Genomic DNA, 18,513 nt, shown 5'->3' with positions numbered 1-18,513 from the left:
AAGGAGTTCTCTAAACCTTCCTCGTACAGGCGTCAAAGGGGAAATTAATACGCGAAAAACGGTGGGGCTTCTTCACCCCTCCGGTTGCCGGAGCTGACTTGCGAGCGGCCTTTGTGGCTAGCTGCTTACGTGGAGCTTTGCCACCGGTTGATTTCCTGGCTGTTTGCTTGGTACGGGCCATTGGATTAATCGACGATGCACAGCAAAGAAAATGTATTGATGAACGTGATTGTTAACATTTGGAGGGGATATATATATATATACATACGTGAACATATAGGCAGAGAGTGATTAACAGGGAAAGGGTCGTGGAGCAACTGGACTCGTACGTTCAGATGAGTGCAAGTTTTGTTTTTAAGGCTTTAATGTAAGCGTAAACTACACAAATGATCTTTGATTATAAGACTATGTATTATAAAAAAAATTAATTATTAAAATTTATAAAATGATTTTTTACTATAAGGTATTTATTCTATTGAGTCCCTGAATTATTAAAAATTATAAAATAATCATATTCATTTGTTCTAAATTCATCATTTTCTATAATTTTTTTATAACAATCTAAGATAGATATTAGCATTGATTGAGATATGATAATCTTTTGAGATTTTAAGATTAAATTTTATTACATCAATTTTTAAAAGAAAAAAATGACTTTAGAATATAAATAGTCAAATGATTATTTTATAACTTAGAGACTTAACAAACCAATACTATATAATAGAGATATTATTTTTTAACTTTAATAGTCAAATTACACAATAAAATAATATCTTACAATTGGGACCATTTGTATATTATATCCTTAATATAAAAGTTCACTTGAACCGTTGAACGAGTTAATTGAAATTTTCTCTTCGAAATAATTTCTCAGTATATACCACTCCCTATATCCCAACAAATTTGTCATTTCTGCGTTTTAAAAATCCTTTTTACGTTTTAAAATTGTTCCATTTAAATTATTCCGTATAAATTATCCATTTGAAAAGTCAATAAATTTTACTAGACACATTTCTCTTTCTACTATCTTTTAATTTTTAAACAGAATAAAATTTAATTTTCATTTTTCAGAAGATACAATTATCATTTTAATTTTTTTACTATATTATCTTTTACACAAATTTTCAAAACCTAAAATTACTTGAAAAGTTAACAAATGGACAATATAATGGGACGGAACAGAGGTAGTATCATTTATTTATACAAGCAATGAGAGGGCAGAGAAAATTACTTTTACTTTTACCCTCGGGCCTCAACCTTTCCTCATCTGCGTCCCTTCCGTTATCTGCCAACACTCCAGCCCGATATAACCCTAAGTTGAAAACTGCACTTGGCGGGAAAAGGATTTTTGTTGCTCCTCGCTCGTTTGCTTTGGCGACACCTTGAAAATCGTAGAATATACTGTTCACTATCGGAAATCATATACAAAAATGCAAGACGTGAAGATCCTCACTCTCTCCGATTTACTCAGCTACGGTCGTTCCCACACTGGATCTTCAACTCCCGGCCCTCCGATCATCTTTGATCAAAACCCTCAACGGCCACCTGGCTCTTCCACTTCAAACCCTAACCAGGAACTTGAACCTCTGGCTCAGCTCGATTACCCGGCTATTCTCGTCGGAACCTTAAGACTCCCTACCCTGACTCTTAGTTGCCCTCACAAGAACTGCCTCGAATTCTCTGACGATTCAGACGCCGTTTGCTGCGACATTGTAGGATTTGATCTCCGCGCCATTGGTAAGAAAATCCACGTCCTTACCTGGAATTTCATTACATCGGATCATCTTTCCAGTGGATTCTTGGAAATCTTCAAATGGGACTTGTCTGATTCGAGTCACGGGCTCAGTCGATGTTCTAGCATGATAATAGATTCGTCTCCCTTAGTTTCAAATTCTATTGAACACGTACCTAGAGCTAGCAATGCTAAATCCTATCGAATTCACGGAGTAATAGGAGCTGTTAGTCCTGTCTCTGTTGTTCCATGTTCAGTTGAAGACTCAAGTTCGAGTAAGTCGATGAATCTTCGGGGTTTTCAAGTGAGAGTCATGACTTGTGAATGCAAATTGTGTCGTTATGAAGAGTCAGTCAGTGTTTTATTTGGAGCAGCGGATTGTCATTTTTTTACAGTACCTGTATATGTGTACTTTTGTGGGCCTGCTTGGTGTTGGCATCCTGTGCTGATGAAGCTCATTGAGAAGGTTGTTACGATTTCGGGTTTGATGAAGAAGTTGACTATGATGGGGAAGCAAGATTCTGTTTTGATGCTTGTTACTGCTGAGAACACTGTTCTCCATTTGCCGAGATTATGGAAGAAGATAAAGGTTGTACGTGATTCTTATGTAGGCACTGTAAAAAATGTTTATATGAAAGGATTGGTTGTTGAGCTGGACAAAGAAGTGTGGCTTTTATTAACGAATCAGTCACTCATGCCACCACACGGTCTTAGGATTGGTGCTGTTGTGAGTAAAATATTCATTTGATTCATTCATTGTTTTATTATCATAATCTTCTTCTTGTTCAGTGTCAGCCTTGTTTACATTTTATCTATTTGATTGTTTCTTATGAGCAGATTTCAATGAGAAATGTCCATTTTGTGGATCCACAATTTTCTTGGGCAAAGTTTCTTGTTCTCGGGACTTGCTCCAATACCAGCATCATAGTAAAATCATTCTCGCCATTAAAGACAAGGTATTACTCATTCCTGAACTTCTCATTCAATATTGCCTTTATTCACTTTTAGCAATGCTATATAACTAGTGTTATTCTTTTTAGAATTACTATAGAAACTGAATTTGAATTCTTTTTCGTATTTTTTAATTGATGAACCCATTTAAATATTGCCTTTATTCACTTTTAGCAATACTATATAACTAGTGTTATTCTTTTTAGAATTACTATAGAAACTGAATTTGAATTCTTTTTCATATTTTTTAATTGATGAACCCATTTATATGTTGGCTCTGCCAGTTCAATGATGGATGGTTTCATGAAGGTATTTGACGCTTAAGACCTGAAAGGATGACTGACATGCATGAACTGTAATTCAACTTTATGCTGCAGGTGTCTTATTGTGTCGCATTCACAAAGCCGGCTGGGGGATTTCATTGAGACATTAGGTTTTCCTACGAGACTGTGGTATGGAAAGTTTTCTTGAGATATTCATGGTTTGGTTGGTTTATGGTGCATAATTCTCTATGTTATTTTCTTATACTGATTTTGGGTTTCAGGGTACTACTTCTTGTTTCGTGTTTCCAGAAAACATTTTCTGGTGTTTTTTCCATAAACAAGATATTGGGATCAAGCCATGTAATTAACTTGCTTTCGTTCTTGTGAGATATTTTTGACTGGCCTGGAGTGCTATTTTTATGAAATTTCTCTTTTTTATTCAGCAATCAATATAATTATTTATGCTGATCTGTCCTTTTATAACTTTGAGGTATTTCCAGAACGAAGGACTGGTTCAAAGGTTTGCTAACTCACATTTGAATTCATCAGTGTTTCGAGCACGGGTAAATCAGAAAACTCCTGTTGATTTTTTTATTACGTTTCTACGCTGGTCATTCCATTACAATCTTCTCATAAATTTGCTTTTGCAGCATGGTGTGCTAATGGAATTCTGTAAACATGAATCATGTTGCTCTGCTACTGATCCATATCATGGCAACCTGAAGTTGGTAATTTCAGGCCCTACGTTTGTTAGAATATATGTGAACTAGCGTAATTAAACTTTTCAAGTGTCCAGTTGATTATACTTTTTGCTAGTTTGGTTTTCTTGTTAACCATTATCTTTTATTTCTTGTGGTTGCTTTTAGGTGGTACCCATATCCAGTTTCATCTATCATTGTGAGATTTTATGGATAAATGCACTGCTACCATCGGATAATAATCTTCCTGTCTCATGCGGGGGGAAATATTATCAACGATCAAAACGAAAGTCTTTTCAGAGTGAAGATTTGGGAATTATTTTGGTTGGAATGTTAAAGGTTAGTAATTAAACTCGTATGCTCATATGCAGCCAAGTGAGGTCATTTAACTAAAGTAAATATTGAAAATACGAATGGCGTGATGGAGGGTACAAGACCAAAAATAAGTTGAGTATGATTTTGATGTTTGCTGAGGTGTTAAAGCCATAGGGTTAATGTTTGAGTATTTGGTTTTCTTTATTATTTTCTTGTAATATTTGACAATTTAAGTCATAAACAAAATGAAGGGGAATGGTGGCAAGTGGTTTAAAGTTAATCAAATCTTGCTTCAGTTGTTGATTACCTCCATTTTGATGGAATACTGGAACTTATTACAATTTTTTCTTCATGTTTTATATATGATGTCAAGGGACCATTTTTTGGATGAATTATGTTTTATGTTATATCCTACACACTATTCCAACTATCTAATATTCCACTGTTTAAATACAATTATTCATACTATCAGGCCAATTAATTCTAGTATCATTAAGTTTGATTCGAATAACATCTTTGATAAGTTCTAGCAACTCATGTATAGTCCTTTGCTGAATTCTAAAGAGCCAACCGTTTCTTTCTCTTTAAATACAGTTGATAAAAGCATTCCAAGCCAATCAAAGGACCACTGTTATGAGAGCCTTTCCTTTTAATTTCGAAATAAGCTAGTGTTGCTCCTGCCTCTGAGTCTTTGGTTCTCTTTGCGATGCACATAACTGTAGTACACCCTTTCAAACTTCATTTGAGAATGAACGTTCCATGGATAGGTGATATCTAGTTTCCTGCTCACTCTTACACATTGCACAAGCTTCTTCAACATTCATCCCCACCTTTTTGGCCTGTTTTTTGTTGGTAACTTATTTTGGAAATTGTAAAAAAGAAAAATTACAACCGTTAATTTTATTGTTACAAATTGCGACTTTTGGGAAGGATTTTAGGCTAATTAGCAAAGAATTATGAATGGTAATTTCCCATTCTTGTAAATCTCTCCTCACTCTTTTAAATGAAACGTACATAAATTGCTCACGGTGAAAAAGATAATGATGATTATTGAAGAATATTAGCTAATTTTATCTAATCATTGTTGTATCTCAACTCGTCTGATATCTCCATCATCATCTTATTATTATTACTTTTGTAAGATTAGCCATTGTTATCTAATCTTGGTTCTATCTCAACTCTGCAGATATCTTCATCTTCTGGAAGATTGCAATTGGTTGATATGACTGGTAGCATTGATGTTATTATACCAGACCTTCCATCATTTTGGGACCCTAATAGCATATTTGAGGTCATAAAATATCCATTATATTTTGTTGTTCTCTTTATCATCTTGTTTTTAGTTGCATGATATTAGAGGGTTTATTCACCCCAGCAGTCTATTCTTTTTTTCTTTCTTTCTTTCAATTTTCAGGTAATTGATTATTTTCTAATTGCGGAAGGAATGCCTGAATCAGACCATCCAGGGTTATCTGGTGATGACTTATTATTGCCTCGAAGTATCTTCCAGGGCTTCCCATCGGCGAGAAAACCAAACCTAAAAATTTTTGTCTGCTTTCACCTACGTAATGCAACATGCAGGAATCGTCTCATTTATCCATATGTAGCCTCTGAGGATGAACTGAATGATACCAAAAGTGGAATATTTCACCTTATCTATATAACTCGTAAATTTCGTTCCCAAAGTCATTCAAAGAAATTAGAGATATCTGTGTTTGCCGAGGCCATAGTCATGCCTTGGTATTTGTTTCTAACTGCAAAAGATGGAAGTATACATCAAGAGAAGGTTTTGATAGACTGTACTATTGGTAACCCCACAGATCATTCTTCTAGTAAGAGGCAGAAGACTAGTTGCTCATCTAGTCAGTCGGGTCCAGGTTTCAAGAACAATTTTTGCAATGTCTGTTTTGAGAAAGGCACTTTTTTAAGGGAAACATGTGGGCATCAGAGTTGCATGGGAACAAACTTTTCTCATGAAATTCCATGTTTGGCTACCATACAAGGTGTTAATAATTTTTTCTTTACAAGTTTTGGGACCTTGTATAGAATAAAGACCAATGCAAAAGCTAAAGTTTGTAAAGGAAGTGCGAAGAAGATTTTTTTGGCTTTTGCATCGGAAAGTGATTTCAAATATCAGGTATTTTTGAATTCCTACTTCCCCATTTTATGTCATTATTCACACAACACATAAATGATGATTTGTTTGTACATTTATCTTACTCGTAGAAGGAAACTAATTTTGTTCATTTCTATTCAATTTCAGTTGTTGCAGATTGGTGGTTTTTACTTAATGAAGCACCATAAAGAAGGTTCTCTCTGTAACATTAAGGACTCTGGTTTAGAATGTGCTAAAGTTCTTGTTACTTCTGGAACATATTTGCGAAAACTTTCATTCTCCTCCGAGATTCTTACCGCTGATAAATCGATGCATGATTCTTCAGTTTCAGACATTCATCTTCATGTCTCGTCAAGCTTAACAGGTCTTTTCGAGAGTGATACAAAGGAATTGGAGACTGGCCAAAATGCACCGGATGCAAACCTAGGGAACTCGGGTTTGCTTGATCATAGTTGCCTCTTTCCTGCTAGAATGTTTACTTCTGTGTGTGGAGATATTATAGCTGTCCACAGTTTTGACCAAGGTTCTGATATGTGCTCAAGCCGTGAGCACTATGGTGATCTTCGTCAATATGGGTTTTGTGCTGGAGCAAAAAATTGTTGCATTCATGTTTCAGTGGCCAATCAAACAGTAAATGGCTATTATATGATTCATGTTCATCTTCTTTACTTCATTATCTGGAATGCTTATCTTATTGCTGAATATTATTGTTTTAGGTGAAGGTTTTTGAATTTTTTAACCAGTATCTGTTCCCGACTGGGTTTGGGCCTGGCATAAATGCAACTTTCCATCGAATTCTTGATCTCCGGTATGAACTTCAGGACTCAACCCTGCACTGTTTCAGGGTCCCTTTCCTATTTTCTTTGGTCCTTATTCCTCCCTTTCTTAATGTCCAACAATGAAATTGACCCTTTAACTTGTTGCCAATCTTTATATTCTTTATCAATAAAAATCTTGATGATAGATATGGTATTGTCTGAATGTAATTAGCTAATTAGTTATGGTAAAGGCTATTAGTACTCCTATTTTGGTTTGATTAATGTGTGTGTACATGCTCTCTGATTATTGAAATTTTATATGTTGAAAATTTCATAAATTTTATGAGTTTAACTGAGATGCACACATTTTATACTTGAGAATAGACTATGGTCTGTAGGATGATGAAGTTTTGGGATTTATTCGGATTATATGCATTTAGTTCTGAAATACGACTAGAGGAATTTCTTGTGGGATTTGAAAATGATACTGAAGATGTTAATTATGCATGCATAATTTTTTTTTTTAACTTGGTTCTGGTTGCTAAGATCACTATAATATGCCCCAGTAAATGTGGTTATTCTGATCTTGCAATTATTCATGCACTTGAATCATTCATTATTTGTCATGCTTGCTGAATTTAAGTTGTTTTCTTTAACTTACACCTCTTAGTGTTTAGTGATGTAATTGGTATGTCTTGGGTCCAGGCCCAGGGTCCCAAGTACATTGTTGTTAACATCTGAATCCAGCATTGTGATTGATCCAATAAGGGCATTCAATGAAACACACAGCTCAGATGGCAATCTAAAACTATTCCGCTGCAGAGTAAGTTTCAACATTCATTTTAAAGCCCTTTAAATGTGTCTCCTAGTTGTTTAACTTATTGTTGGTCATTGGTCATAACTAAGGTAGCCGATGCTCATATTGATCTTTCTGTTCAATTTTGTGGCAGGTTGTTGCTGTTCATTTGCTGGTTCTAGAGAAGAACAACAGGAAATGTGATGACTTAAAATCAAATATGCAATCCAGACCTCTAGGTGTTGATATTCCACTTGCTTGCTTTATATTGGGTGAGTTACCCTCTTTTTAAGAGATTATTGATGGAATGTGATGTATTTGTTTATTCTTCTATGCTTCCTGTACCGTACACAATTTCTGATTTGCTACTTTCATTCGTGTTATATATTGTTGTACTTAGCATTGCGACTTCCAACTTTACGAGGTTAAGCTTTATGTTAGAGGTTCCTAAAGATCGAACTTGGTGGTAAGAGAAACATGTCCAATCTCGCTCATTTCTTTCTCGAAGATTTTACTCTTATCTTCCTTGTGGCTCTCCCGAGTGTGCTTCAAGTTTTACTGGCCAGTGACTTCTATTAAATTTTATCATTGCGTGTTATGAGATTTGCTAATACCAGAATAGATATCCAATGCGTAAGTTAAGCCATTTGTCTGAGAGCATGCTTTTGTTCAAGCAAAACTGCTTATTGGATGATTGTTCTCTTAAGTTACTTGCTTTTCCCTCCACTGTTCAATAATGTGAAAAGAATATTTTGTGCTATACATCAGCTGCGGAAATCTGTGATTGGCAACGATGAGATACTCGTCATTCAGTTTTCTTTTTACTAATTTTTGCACCTTTGCAAGATATATTTTTCTGATAACCTTCCCGCTTGCAAGTGTAGATGATGGTTCACGTTCTTGGTGTTGTTGGGCCGATGCTAAAAGGGCAGCAACACTGCTGAGGCTGAAGGAATGTCCACTGTCTGGCTGTGAAGCCAGTGGTTACAAAAAGAGGTGGATTGGTGTACAGAACACTGACAGGACCTCTACCATGCATCATCTTCAAAGAATTTTAGAGAAGCATGAGAGGATTACTGTCAAAAGCGCTAGGTCGGTTTTTGATCCTATTAATCAAGACTTCACTGTTACGGTTGGTTCAGGAAGGGAACTAACTGGGTTGGATGATGATTTCCACCTCTTGGCATCCATAATCTTTAACGCGAGCATCAATACACTCTGGGTGAGTTTATCGGTCTAGAGTAATATATTTACATGGCAGAAATGTTGTAAGATGTTCTCTAGTTTATGCTGAAATGCTTAGTTAAATGACTTTTTTTGTCACTTGACAGACCGTGGTTACTGAAGTGATGGATTCTAACGCAGTCAACCTGTTAAAAGAACACCTCGTTGAAATGCAGATGCCAATGCCGTCCATGGAAAACTTATGGGCTGCAGAGGTTTGCTTTGTGAATCAGCGAACCGAGGCCAGAGAAATGTTGCAAAACAACTTGTAAAAAGGTAAACTCTCGATGCAACCGCATTTTGTACAGCGGAATAGTTATACTCCTTGTTCTCTTGTGGTTCATGTATCAATCATGTAAATGTTGTCTGATAAGTCGACAGGATATCTCTTGTATAGGCTCTAGATCCATGATAGAACACCCTTGAGCCAGTGTATGGAAACTAGATTTTTGACGTCCAACAACATGGCATTTTGTAATTTGAATTTGGGCATATGCTTATGGTGATAATCCTTTTGTTATTCTAGCAAATGCTCAACTAAGTTTTTGTTTACCATCTTGCCAACTGATGATTTTTGCAGTTCATGTGAATTCAGATTCTTCTTTAACGCAATAAACCAGCAATCAACAATTTTGCTGAAGAAATTTCACTACACTTGAGATATGAAGCTACGCTAAATTCTAAAGGTCCACAAGCATACGTAAAATTCGTGATATACGATAAATCATTCCTTTTTGTGTGTGTCTAAACTATGATCTACAACATGAGCTGCTAACCGAAGCCATTGACAATATAACTCAACCATAAACAGAGCAAGCAGAGAGAAGGAACTAAACCACCTCTACAAAATATCTTTCTATTTTAATCGTATCATTATCTAAAAGTTAAAAAAATTATTAACCCTCTGATTCATTTCTTCTGGTAGTTCCATCCCCTTCTCTTTGATACAACAGTCTCCCACTTTCTTCATCATCAACCTCTTCATCCTTCCTCTCTGCTTCTTCCTTCTCTCTAAGCGCTTTCAACTTCAAATGATTGTAATAAGCAACGCCCAAAAACGCCAGCCCGTATCCAAACAAGTTAACAGCGGTCACCGTGTCTTTAATCACCGACCACGAAAAAGCGATCAGCAACCAGTCTTTAACGACGCCAGCGACATTCATCGTCAACGCTGATGTCTTCCCGACTAATAAAAACACGGCCAGGTTCAAAGCGAAAGCGCAAAAGGAGTTGGTCCCGAAGATGAAGTAATCGAAATGGAAAGTTGAGTTTTCTTTAAGTAAAGGCAGTTCCACTGCGATCCAGGGAAGAAGCAAGAAAACGAAACAACAAGGAGCGATGTAATAAAGGGAAGTAAGTGGGTTGAGGTTGATTCCTTTGGAAGTGAGGAGTATTTGGATCAAAACCAGCCTCGTGGCCTCAAAAGCAACAGCTCCTAGCTGTAACAGAACACCCCAGGTATCGAATTTGGCTTCTCCGTAAGCAGCAATGGCGACACCAAAAGAAATAGCGAGCATGTTAACCATGGTGGAAGACTTGAAAGCATCTTTACGAAAGAGAACGCCGATGGAGTAAACAGCGACCGGCATTAGGGCTTTGAGCATTTGGATGAAGGAAACGGAGAGATAGATGTAGGCGGAGTTGGAGAGCCAAAGGGAGAGGGAGTAAAGAGCGCCGATGGGGACAACGGAGGAGAGGTAGAGACGCGGTGACATAGAAGAAGGGAGATCGACGACGGGGAAGATGCGGACGAGGAGGAAAGCTACTGAGGAACAAAAGCCCATGTGGATGAGCGTTAGGGAGATGGGGTATGGCCAGTTGTAGAGCTTTTTGTCGAGGATGAATTTGTTGTAGACTATTACGGTGAAGGAAAGGAAGATCCATATGGCTACGTAGGTGTAGGAGAGGATGATTTTTTTCAGGATGGAAGGGGAGAAGATGGTGGTGGATGAGGAGGATGTTCCGGTGGCGACTCCCATGGTGGTTTGTGGTGGACTTTATTCTTGGTAATATGGGGGGGCAAGGGTAGAGCTTGTTGCTGGCTACAAGGTGGTGATTCTGTTGGGGGAAGGATTAAAAAGATCGGATATAAATATGCAATTTCTGGAGGCTCTGAACTGTGGCATTAGTTTGCGAATTCTGAGTTTGGGTTTGCTTTCAACAAGGAGCATTATTAAATGAAAAACCCTCATTAATTTTTTTTTAAACCAACTGTCAGAATAATTAAAAAAATAACCTCTAAACTGTTTACGTAAGATATCTCAGGTTTTGCAAAAAAAATGACATCAAGTCTCACGTTTTACGAAAAACAAGTTTAATATATTTATTATTGTTTTTATTTAATATTAAATGATTTTATCTGGAAAAAATTGATGAATCTAATACCTTATAAAAAGTTGGGAGGTTATTTTTCTAACTAATAAGGGATTATTGTTCAAAAATAATAATAAACGAGGGTTTTTCATTTTAAAATGCCTCTTGGTATTTTTCATGTTTATTTAGCGCATCAGTTCGGGAATGTTTTGATAATAAAAAAATGATTTTTTATTCTAAATATAATGTTAAGCAGAAATTTTAATATATTTTAAACAGAATTTTTTATCATAATAATAATTATTATAATATTCTATTCAAACAGAAATTTTAATGTGTATAGATATATATTATTTTCTAATTTAAAAAATTAAGAAATTTAAATAATTCATAAACAATAATTCAACCTTTGTCTCTTCCATCAAAGGTAGATACCATGTGTTCGACACTACACATCATTAGAGAAATTATATAAATCACAAATCCTATATAAATTTATTATAAAATTTTAAATTTTACTTTAAGTAAAATAAAAACAACATAATCAATGGATTGATTTAGGTAATAAGTAGTTTAATATCGAATAACCAAGGTTTTAAGTTCAAGTATCTGTTGTCGTAACCGTCTTTCGGTTGGGCCCCGATTTGGGCTTCGACTGGAATTGATTGGGTTAGGAGTCGCCACCGATCATTTATTTAAAAAAATGGGTTGATCGGATACCCTATTTCTTACCTGATCTGCGTATTATCAGAGATGTGTCGGATTCGGGAGTCGGTTACAGTCAAGGAAGGGCTAGCACCCTTGAACTGCCCTTTCGGTACTGTGTAATTTCCAGTTGTCTTTAATTAAGGAAATTGAAAGTTAAATTAAAAGGTAAAATATTGATCCAAATTGCTTACCACTGATTCGATTTAAAAGTATACCCTTAAAAAGTCATGAGAAGCGTTAACAAATGGTGGTGAAAATAAATCAAAAATAAAGAAAGTGCAATAAAGAACAAAATAGACAAAAATAAACAATAAACATAATTAACATAAAAGTAGAGAACATGAATGAAACAAAAATAAGAACAAGCATAAAAACGTAAGGTAAAATAGAGAGAAGAAAAAAAAAGAAAATAAAATAAAATATGGCATATAAATAAGGCATTAGAAGAATAATAATAAAAATTACATAAAGTATACATATATATATACATATAAATATATAAAATATTAGAGGAAATACAATAAAAATAAAATAGAAGATAAGTAAACAAATGATAAATAAGAATAACGGTAATAATGATAAAGATGTCAATAATAGAAAAAAAAAGATATATATAATATTAATAAATAAATAAAACTAAAAAAAAACTAAAATAAATAAATAACTATGATCAAATATGTACGTATAAAATAAAAGGAATAATGAAAATAAACTAAAAAATATATAGTAGAATAAAATGAAAATGATAATGATGTTAAAAAACCCGGAAACTATATATAAATAACAAATATATTATTAAATAAAACAAATGAATAGAAATAAATATACGGATAATAATAAAAGGAAAAAAAAAGAATATATGTTTATATACGCTATCAATGATACTTAAAATAATAAAAATAACGATGATTATACGTATATATATATATGTATAATAAAATAAAATAAAATATACATAATATATATATATGTATATGAATAAAGGAATAAAATATAATAATAATGAAAATATAGTATATAATAATAGTAGGGACTAAATTGAAAACGACACAAACTCGAGGGTCAATTTACAAGGATTTCGGGTTCAATAACCGATTCAGAGGACCAAATTAAAGGTTTTTGAAACTGGAGAACCAAAACGCAAATCTCTCGCTTCTTGCAAAAACACGCGGGTCCATCGAAACCGGGTCGGGTCCAGACGCGGGTCAAGAGCTGTTATAAAAGTCAAAATTTTTTTATTCTCGCTCATTTCTCTCTTCACCAAACGAGAGAAATTCTTTCTCTCTTTCATTTCCTCTGCTTTGTTCTTCAAAACGAAGAACAAGGCTATGTATTCCAGAAATCGGCCACCCTGGCCTCCTCTCGCCGCCTTGCCACCGCCGTTGGTCGGCGGCGGCCGCCGGTCATCGGCGGCAACCAACTAAAAAAAACTGGTTTTTTTGAAAGCTCTTCGCCCGCACGTTTTAAAAACCAAAATATTTTTTCCAACCGAGCCTCGGAGAACCGTAGATCTAAGAGAGAATATCACGGTTCCCGTGTGTTCATCGGCCCCAAATCTTCTGTTTTTTCGAGTAAAATGACAAGGACATAACACATGCAAGGGAAAGAAGTAAGAAAGGTATAAACTTTCACCTTTTTATTTCTTCTTGAAACGCTTACAAGGCTCGTTTTTTTCACTGAGTAATTTCCTGTGTGTGCACTCGTGATTTCTAGTATTTTTTGTGTCCTTTTTTCCTCCCAAAACTTGTGTGCTTTACATAATATTTATAGCCCAACAATGGCTATTTTTAGAGTTTAAATTAGAGTAAAACACTGATGTTGGTTGTTGTTGCTTGTTTCTTTGCGTGGCCGAGAGTTCCGGTCGTTTGGAGGCGAGACGTGCGGTGATGGGGGTCTTGGAGCGACGTGATAGCCCTGGAATCTTGGTGATACGGCGCTGGATGGGGAAACTGCTAGGGTTCTGGGAACCCTAACTCCAGTGGGTCACTTGGGTCACGTGGGATTTGGGCCATTATTGTCGGGCCTGTAAAAGGAGAGAAGAGGAAAAAAATGTAAATAAACTATGTATATATTATAACATAATATAATATTATGTATGTGTTATGAGGGACGAATTTAAGTGTCTTCAGTTGCCCCTCTTTGCTCATTATCGTGTAATGAAAATAGAGCAAAGATTAAAAGACACAAATTTCGTCTACATCAACTATCCTTTGTCATAGAGTTGAAATTCGATCATGAAATGACTCCCTTGTCGTGAGGTTGAGTCAAAACTGGAAGATTCTGAGTATGAGTCCTTCGTTGTGAAGTTTGGCTTCGAGTTGGATATCCCCCGTCGTGGAGTTGAAATCTACTCTCGAGCAAATTGTGTTGTTTTCGAGTCCAATATCCTTCGTTGTGAAGTTGAAATTGGCTCTGAAATTGAGAAATGTTTGTTGACAACCAGCGGTCCCTTCGTCGTGAAGTTGAACTTGCGTTGTCTGGAGTCCAATATCCTTCGTTGTGAAGTTGAAATTGGCTCTGAAATTGAGAAATGTTTGTTGACAACCAGCGGTCCCTTCGTCGTGAAGTTGAACTTACGTTGTCTGGAGTCCAATATCCTTCGTTGTGAAGTTGAAATTGGCTCTGAAATTGAGAAATGTTTGTTGACAACCAGCGGTCCCTTCGTCGTGAAGTTGAACTTACGTTGTCTGGAGTCCAATATCCTTCGTTGTGAAGTTGAAATTGGCTCTGAAATTGAGAAATGTTTGTTGACAACCAGCGGTCCCTTCGTCGTGAAGTTGAACTTACGTTGTCCGGAGTCCAATATCCTTCGTTGTGAAGTTTGAAATTGGCTCTGAAATTGAGAAATGTTTATTGACAACCAGCGGTCCCTTCGTCGTGAAGTTGAACTTGCGTTGTCTGGAGTCCAATATCCTTCGTTGTGAAGTTGAAATTGGCTCTGAAATTGAGAAGTTGTTTGTTGACAACCAGCGGTCCCTTCGTCGTGAAGTTGAACTTGCGTTGTCTGGAGTCCAATATCCTTCGTTGTGAAGTTGAAATTGGCTCTGAAATTGAGAAGTTGTTTGTTGACAACCAGCGGTCCCTTCGTCGTGAAGTTGAACTTGCGTTGTCTGGAGTCCAATATCCTTCGTTGTGAAGTTGAAATTGGCTCTGGGTAAAACCTGCAAAGATATGCATATATGTGATGTTATGGATGTCATGCTCTTAGGTATGCCTAAAATGCATATGCAACATGTGTTATTCTGAGCTCTGGAGAGTAATCTCGATCTCCAGTGGCCTATCGCTGTTGACTCTTGAGCTTTGAAGTTTTGAGAAATGTTCTTGAATTCTTCAAATGTTTGATGATTTTTTTTTTTTTTTTCTTTTTCGAAGACGCTCCTCAACCATCTCAAGCATGTGCATGGGCCTTGATCGGCTTCTGGGTACCTGTACTTTTCAATGAATCTTTGTACAGTAATATGCGATTACCTTTCATAAAAATAAATAAACCATTAGGTTTAAATCTAATTCAAGATGCTCAAAAGGAATTGGAGGAAAGATGGTCTTTATTCATAAGGGAGGAGAATAACAAATAATACATGGCAAACATTCTAGAAAACGAATACACAATGATGTGTAAATGAATGTCTTAGATCTCGATAACGTGGGCACTTCTGAGCTGAAAAGCCGTTTGGTGACTTTGAATGCAGCCTTTGCCCAAGGATCTTTGAAAATGCGACAACATTTGGGAGAGTGCAACATTTCTTCAATTTGTTGAGTTCGTAGAAGATTCATGTGCCGGGATGTTTCCACCGTTAATATCCAAATCGCCCTTTCCGGGTTTTCAACTTGGACCCATCCTTGGTTGCAAGACGCCCTTTGCGGGTTTTCATCTTGAACCCACCTTATCTTCTTTCTTCTTTTTCTTTTTTCAATTTAGGGCGCCCTTTCGGGTTTTCACCCTAAACGTTTTTCTCTCTCTTTTTTTTTTTTTTTTTTTTTTTTTTCAACTTAAGACGCCCTCTCGGGTTTTCATCCTAAGCGAAGTATTTCTTGACTGCGTCCGAGTTAATGGGATGTGGCAGCTCAGGTCCGTCCATTTCAGCCAGGATAAGGGCTCCTCCGGAGAAAGCCTTCTTCACGACATAAGGTCCTTCCCAATTTGGCGTCCATTTTCCTCGGAAATCTTTCTGGACTGGCCAAATTCTTTTTAGCACTAGATCCCCTTCACGGAATATTCTCGGGCGCACCTTTTTGTCGTGTGCTCGGATCATTCGTTTCTGATAGATTTGACCATGATGAATGGCTTTCAGTCTTTTTTCATCTATCAGATTAAGCTGATCATATCTGGATTGTGCCCACTCTGCATCATCTAGTTTGACTTCTGACAAGACCCTGAGAGACGGAATCTCGACTTCAATGGGTAGCACTGCTTCCATTCCATAGGCTAGTGAAAATGGAGTTGCCCCAGTCGATGTACGTACCGAGGTTCGATAAGCGAACAAAGCAAAAGGCAACTTCTCGTGCCAGTCTTTGTAGGTTTCAGTTGTTTTCTCCACTATCTTCTTAATATTTTTGTTTGCTGCTTCTACTGCTCCGTTCATCTTTGGTCTGTAAGCAGTGGAATTGTGATGTTTTATGTTGAACTGTTCGCAGGCAGCACTCATCATCTTATTGTTCAAGTTTGTTGCGTTATCGGTGATAATCCTTTCAGGTAGACCATACCGACATATAATTTCTTTCTTCAGAAACTTGCAAATAGTGGATTGAGTGACACTGGCGTATGACGCAGCCTCTACCCATTTCGTGAAATAGTCAATTGCTACGAGAATGAAACGATGACCATTCGAAGCCTTCGGATGGATTTGCCCGATAACGTCCATGCCCCACACGGAAAAAGGCCATGGTGACGTCATTACATGAAGTGGATGGGGTGGAACATTTATCTTGTCTCCATAAATCTGACATTTATGACATCTCCTAGCATAGTTGATGCAATCACTTTCCAGTGTGGACCAAAAATATCCGCATCTCATTATTTGTCTTGACATCATATGCCCATTTGCATGTGCTCCACAAACCCCATCATGTACTTCTTCCACTATCATTTTTGCCTCTTCAGCATCGACGCACCTTAACAGAACTTGGTTATGGCTTTTCTTGTATAAAACCTCTCTGTCAAGGACGTATCCAGCTGCCAACCTTCTAAGGGTTCTCTTATCGGTTTCGGTGGCTTTCTCTGGATAACTCCGATGCTTGATATACTGCAGAATGTCGAAATACCAAGGCTTAGTATCTTTCACTTCTTCAATTTGGTAACAATGAGCTGGGTACTCATACGACTGCATGTTAATTGGCATCATTTCAGACTCCCCGCCAGCCTTGAATGTGGCAGCCAAGGTAGCTAAAGCGTCAGCCATTTGATTTTCTTCTCTAGGCACGTAGTGGAAGGTGACTTCGTCGAACTCTTCGAGCAGATCCAACACTAGTTTTCGGTACTCTAACAGCTTTATATCCTTGGTTTCCCACTCTCCTCGGAGCTGATAGATTACTAAGGCTGAGTCTCCATACACCCGCAAAGTCTTTATATTTTGTCCCAGTGCAGCCCGAATTCCCAAGACACAGGCTTCATATTCTGCCATGTTATTGGTACAATCAAAGTTCAGTCTGCTGGTAAATGGGTAGTGACTCCCTTGTGGGGAGACTAGAATTGCCCCAATGCCATGTCCTAGTGCATTTGATGCTCCATCGAAGTGCATTCTCCAGGAACCGTCCGTTGAAATGCTTGCTTCCTCTAAAGATATGGCCATTAAGTCCTCGTCCGGGAAATCAAAGTCCAGCAGCTCATAGCTCTCATCAGTTCTGCTTGCCAAAAAATCGGATATGGCGCTGCCTTTTACCGCTTTCTGGCTCACGTATTCGATGTCAAATTCAGACAAAAGCATCTGCCATCGAGCTAACCTTCCGGATAGAGCAGGTACACCCATCATGTATTTTAATGGGTCTAACTTGGAAATCAGCCAAGTGGTGTGATACAACATGTATTGTCGAAGTCTTTTTGTAGCCCATATCAGGGCACAACAAACCTTCTCAATAGGAGGATATCGGATCTCGCAATCGGTGAACTTCTTGCTTAAGTAGTAGATTGCTCTTTCCTTCTTCCCCGACTCGTCGTGTTGACCCAGAACACACCCCATAGAGTTCTCGAATATGGAGAGATACAAAAACAGAGGTTTTCCTGGGATAGGGGACATCAGGACAGGAGTGTGAGACAAGTACTCTTTTACCTTCTCAAATGCAATCTGACAATTTTTATCCCATGCTCCAGGGCTATTTTTCCGGAGGAGACGAAAGATGGGGTCACATTTGTCGGTTAACTGAGAGATGAACCGAGCTATGTAGTTTAGTCTGCCCAGAAAACCTCGGACTTCTTTTTGGGTTCGTGGTGGAGGTAGATTTTGGATAGCCTTAACCTTATCTGGATCGACCTGTATGCCTCTCCTGCTGACTATAAAGCCTAGTAGTTTTCCAGATGTTACCCCGAAGGTACACTTGCTAGGGTTTAGTCTCAGTTGGAACTTTCTCAATCTCTGGAAGAGCTTCCTCAGATTCTTGACATGTTCACTCTCGGTCTGTGCCTTGACAATCATGTCGTCGACA

The 18,513-nt window shown here is 37.2% G+C and overlaps 2 protein-coding genes across 2 annotated transcripts; one reads left to right on the top strand and one right to left on the bottom strand.

The window, feature by feature from the left end:
• Positions 1-1,259: 1,259 nt before the first annotated feature.
• LOC120166448 (CST complex subunit CTC1-like) lies at positions 1,260-9,337 on the top strand. The gene is made up of 15 exons (XM_039175704.1): positions 1,260-2,459; positions 2,570-2,688; positions 3,061-3,135; positions 3,228-3,306; positions 3,447-3,509; positions 3,597-3,674; positions 3,813-3,983; positions 5,146-5,250; positions 5,374-6,096; positions 6,223-6,705; positions 6,792-6,883; positions 7,539-7,656; positions 7,784-7,901; positions 8,514-8,851; positions 8,961-9,337. The coding sequence occupies exons 1-15, from the start codon at positions 1,431-1,433 to the stop codon at positions 9,123-9,125; spliced, it is 3,756 nt and encodes a 1,251-aa protein (XP_039031635.1). The 5' UTR covers positions 1,260-1,430; the 3' UTR covers positions 9,126-9,337.
• A 282-nt stretch (positions 9,338-9,619) lies between these two features.
• On the bottom strand, positions 9,620-10,906 carry LOC120166496 (probable sugar phosphate/phosphate translocator At4g32390). The gene has a single exon (XM_039175757.1). It carries the CDS (start codon positions 10,830-10,832, stop codon positions 9,750-9,752), a length of 1,083 nt encoding a protein of 360 aa, XP_039031688.1. The 5' UTR covers positions 10,833-10,906; the 3' UTR covers positions 9,620-9,749.
• Between the last annotated feature and the right edge of the window lie 7,607 nt (positions 10,907-18,513).

This window comes from Hibiscus syriacus, unplaced genomic scaffold (assembly GCF_006381635.1).
Source record: "Hibiscus syriacus cultivar Baekdansim isolate YM2019G1 unplaced genomic scaffold, ASM638163v2 tig00111640_pilon, whole genome shotgun sequence".
Taxonomy (NCBI): domain Eukaryota; kingdom Viridiplantae; phylum Streptophyta; class Magnoliopsida; order Malvales; family Malvaceae; genus Hibiscus; species Hibiscus syriacus.
This window is presented reverse-complemented; position numbering and strand designations above follow the sequence as displayed.

Excerpts from the sequence above, each read along its gene's own strand:
- LOC120166448 (XM_039175704.1), top strand. The coding sequence starts at position 1,431 with ATGCAAGACGTGAAGATCCTCACTCTCTCCGATTTACTCAGCTACGGT. Across the intron at positions 3,984-5,145 it reads TTTTGGTTGGAATGTTAAAG|ATATCTTCATCTTCTGGAAG; the intron begins GTTAGTAATTAA and ends TCAACTCTGCAG. Across the intron at positions 6,706-6,791 it reads TTTCAGTGGCCAATCAAACA|GTGAAGGTTTTTGAATTTTT; the intron begins GTAAATGGCTAT and ends TTATTGTTTTAG.
- LOC120166496 (XM_039175757.1), bottom strand. The coding sequence starts at position 10,832 with ATGGGAGTCGCCACCGGAACATCCTCCTCATCCACCACCATCTTCTCC.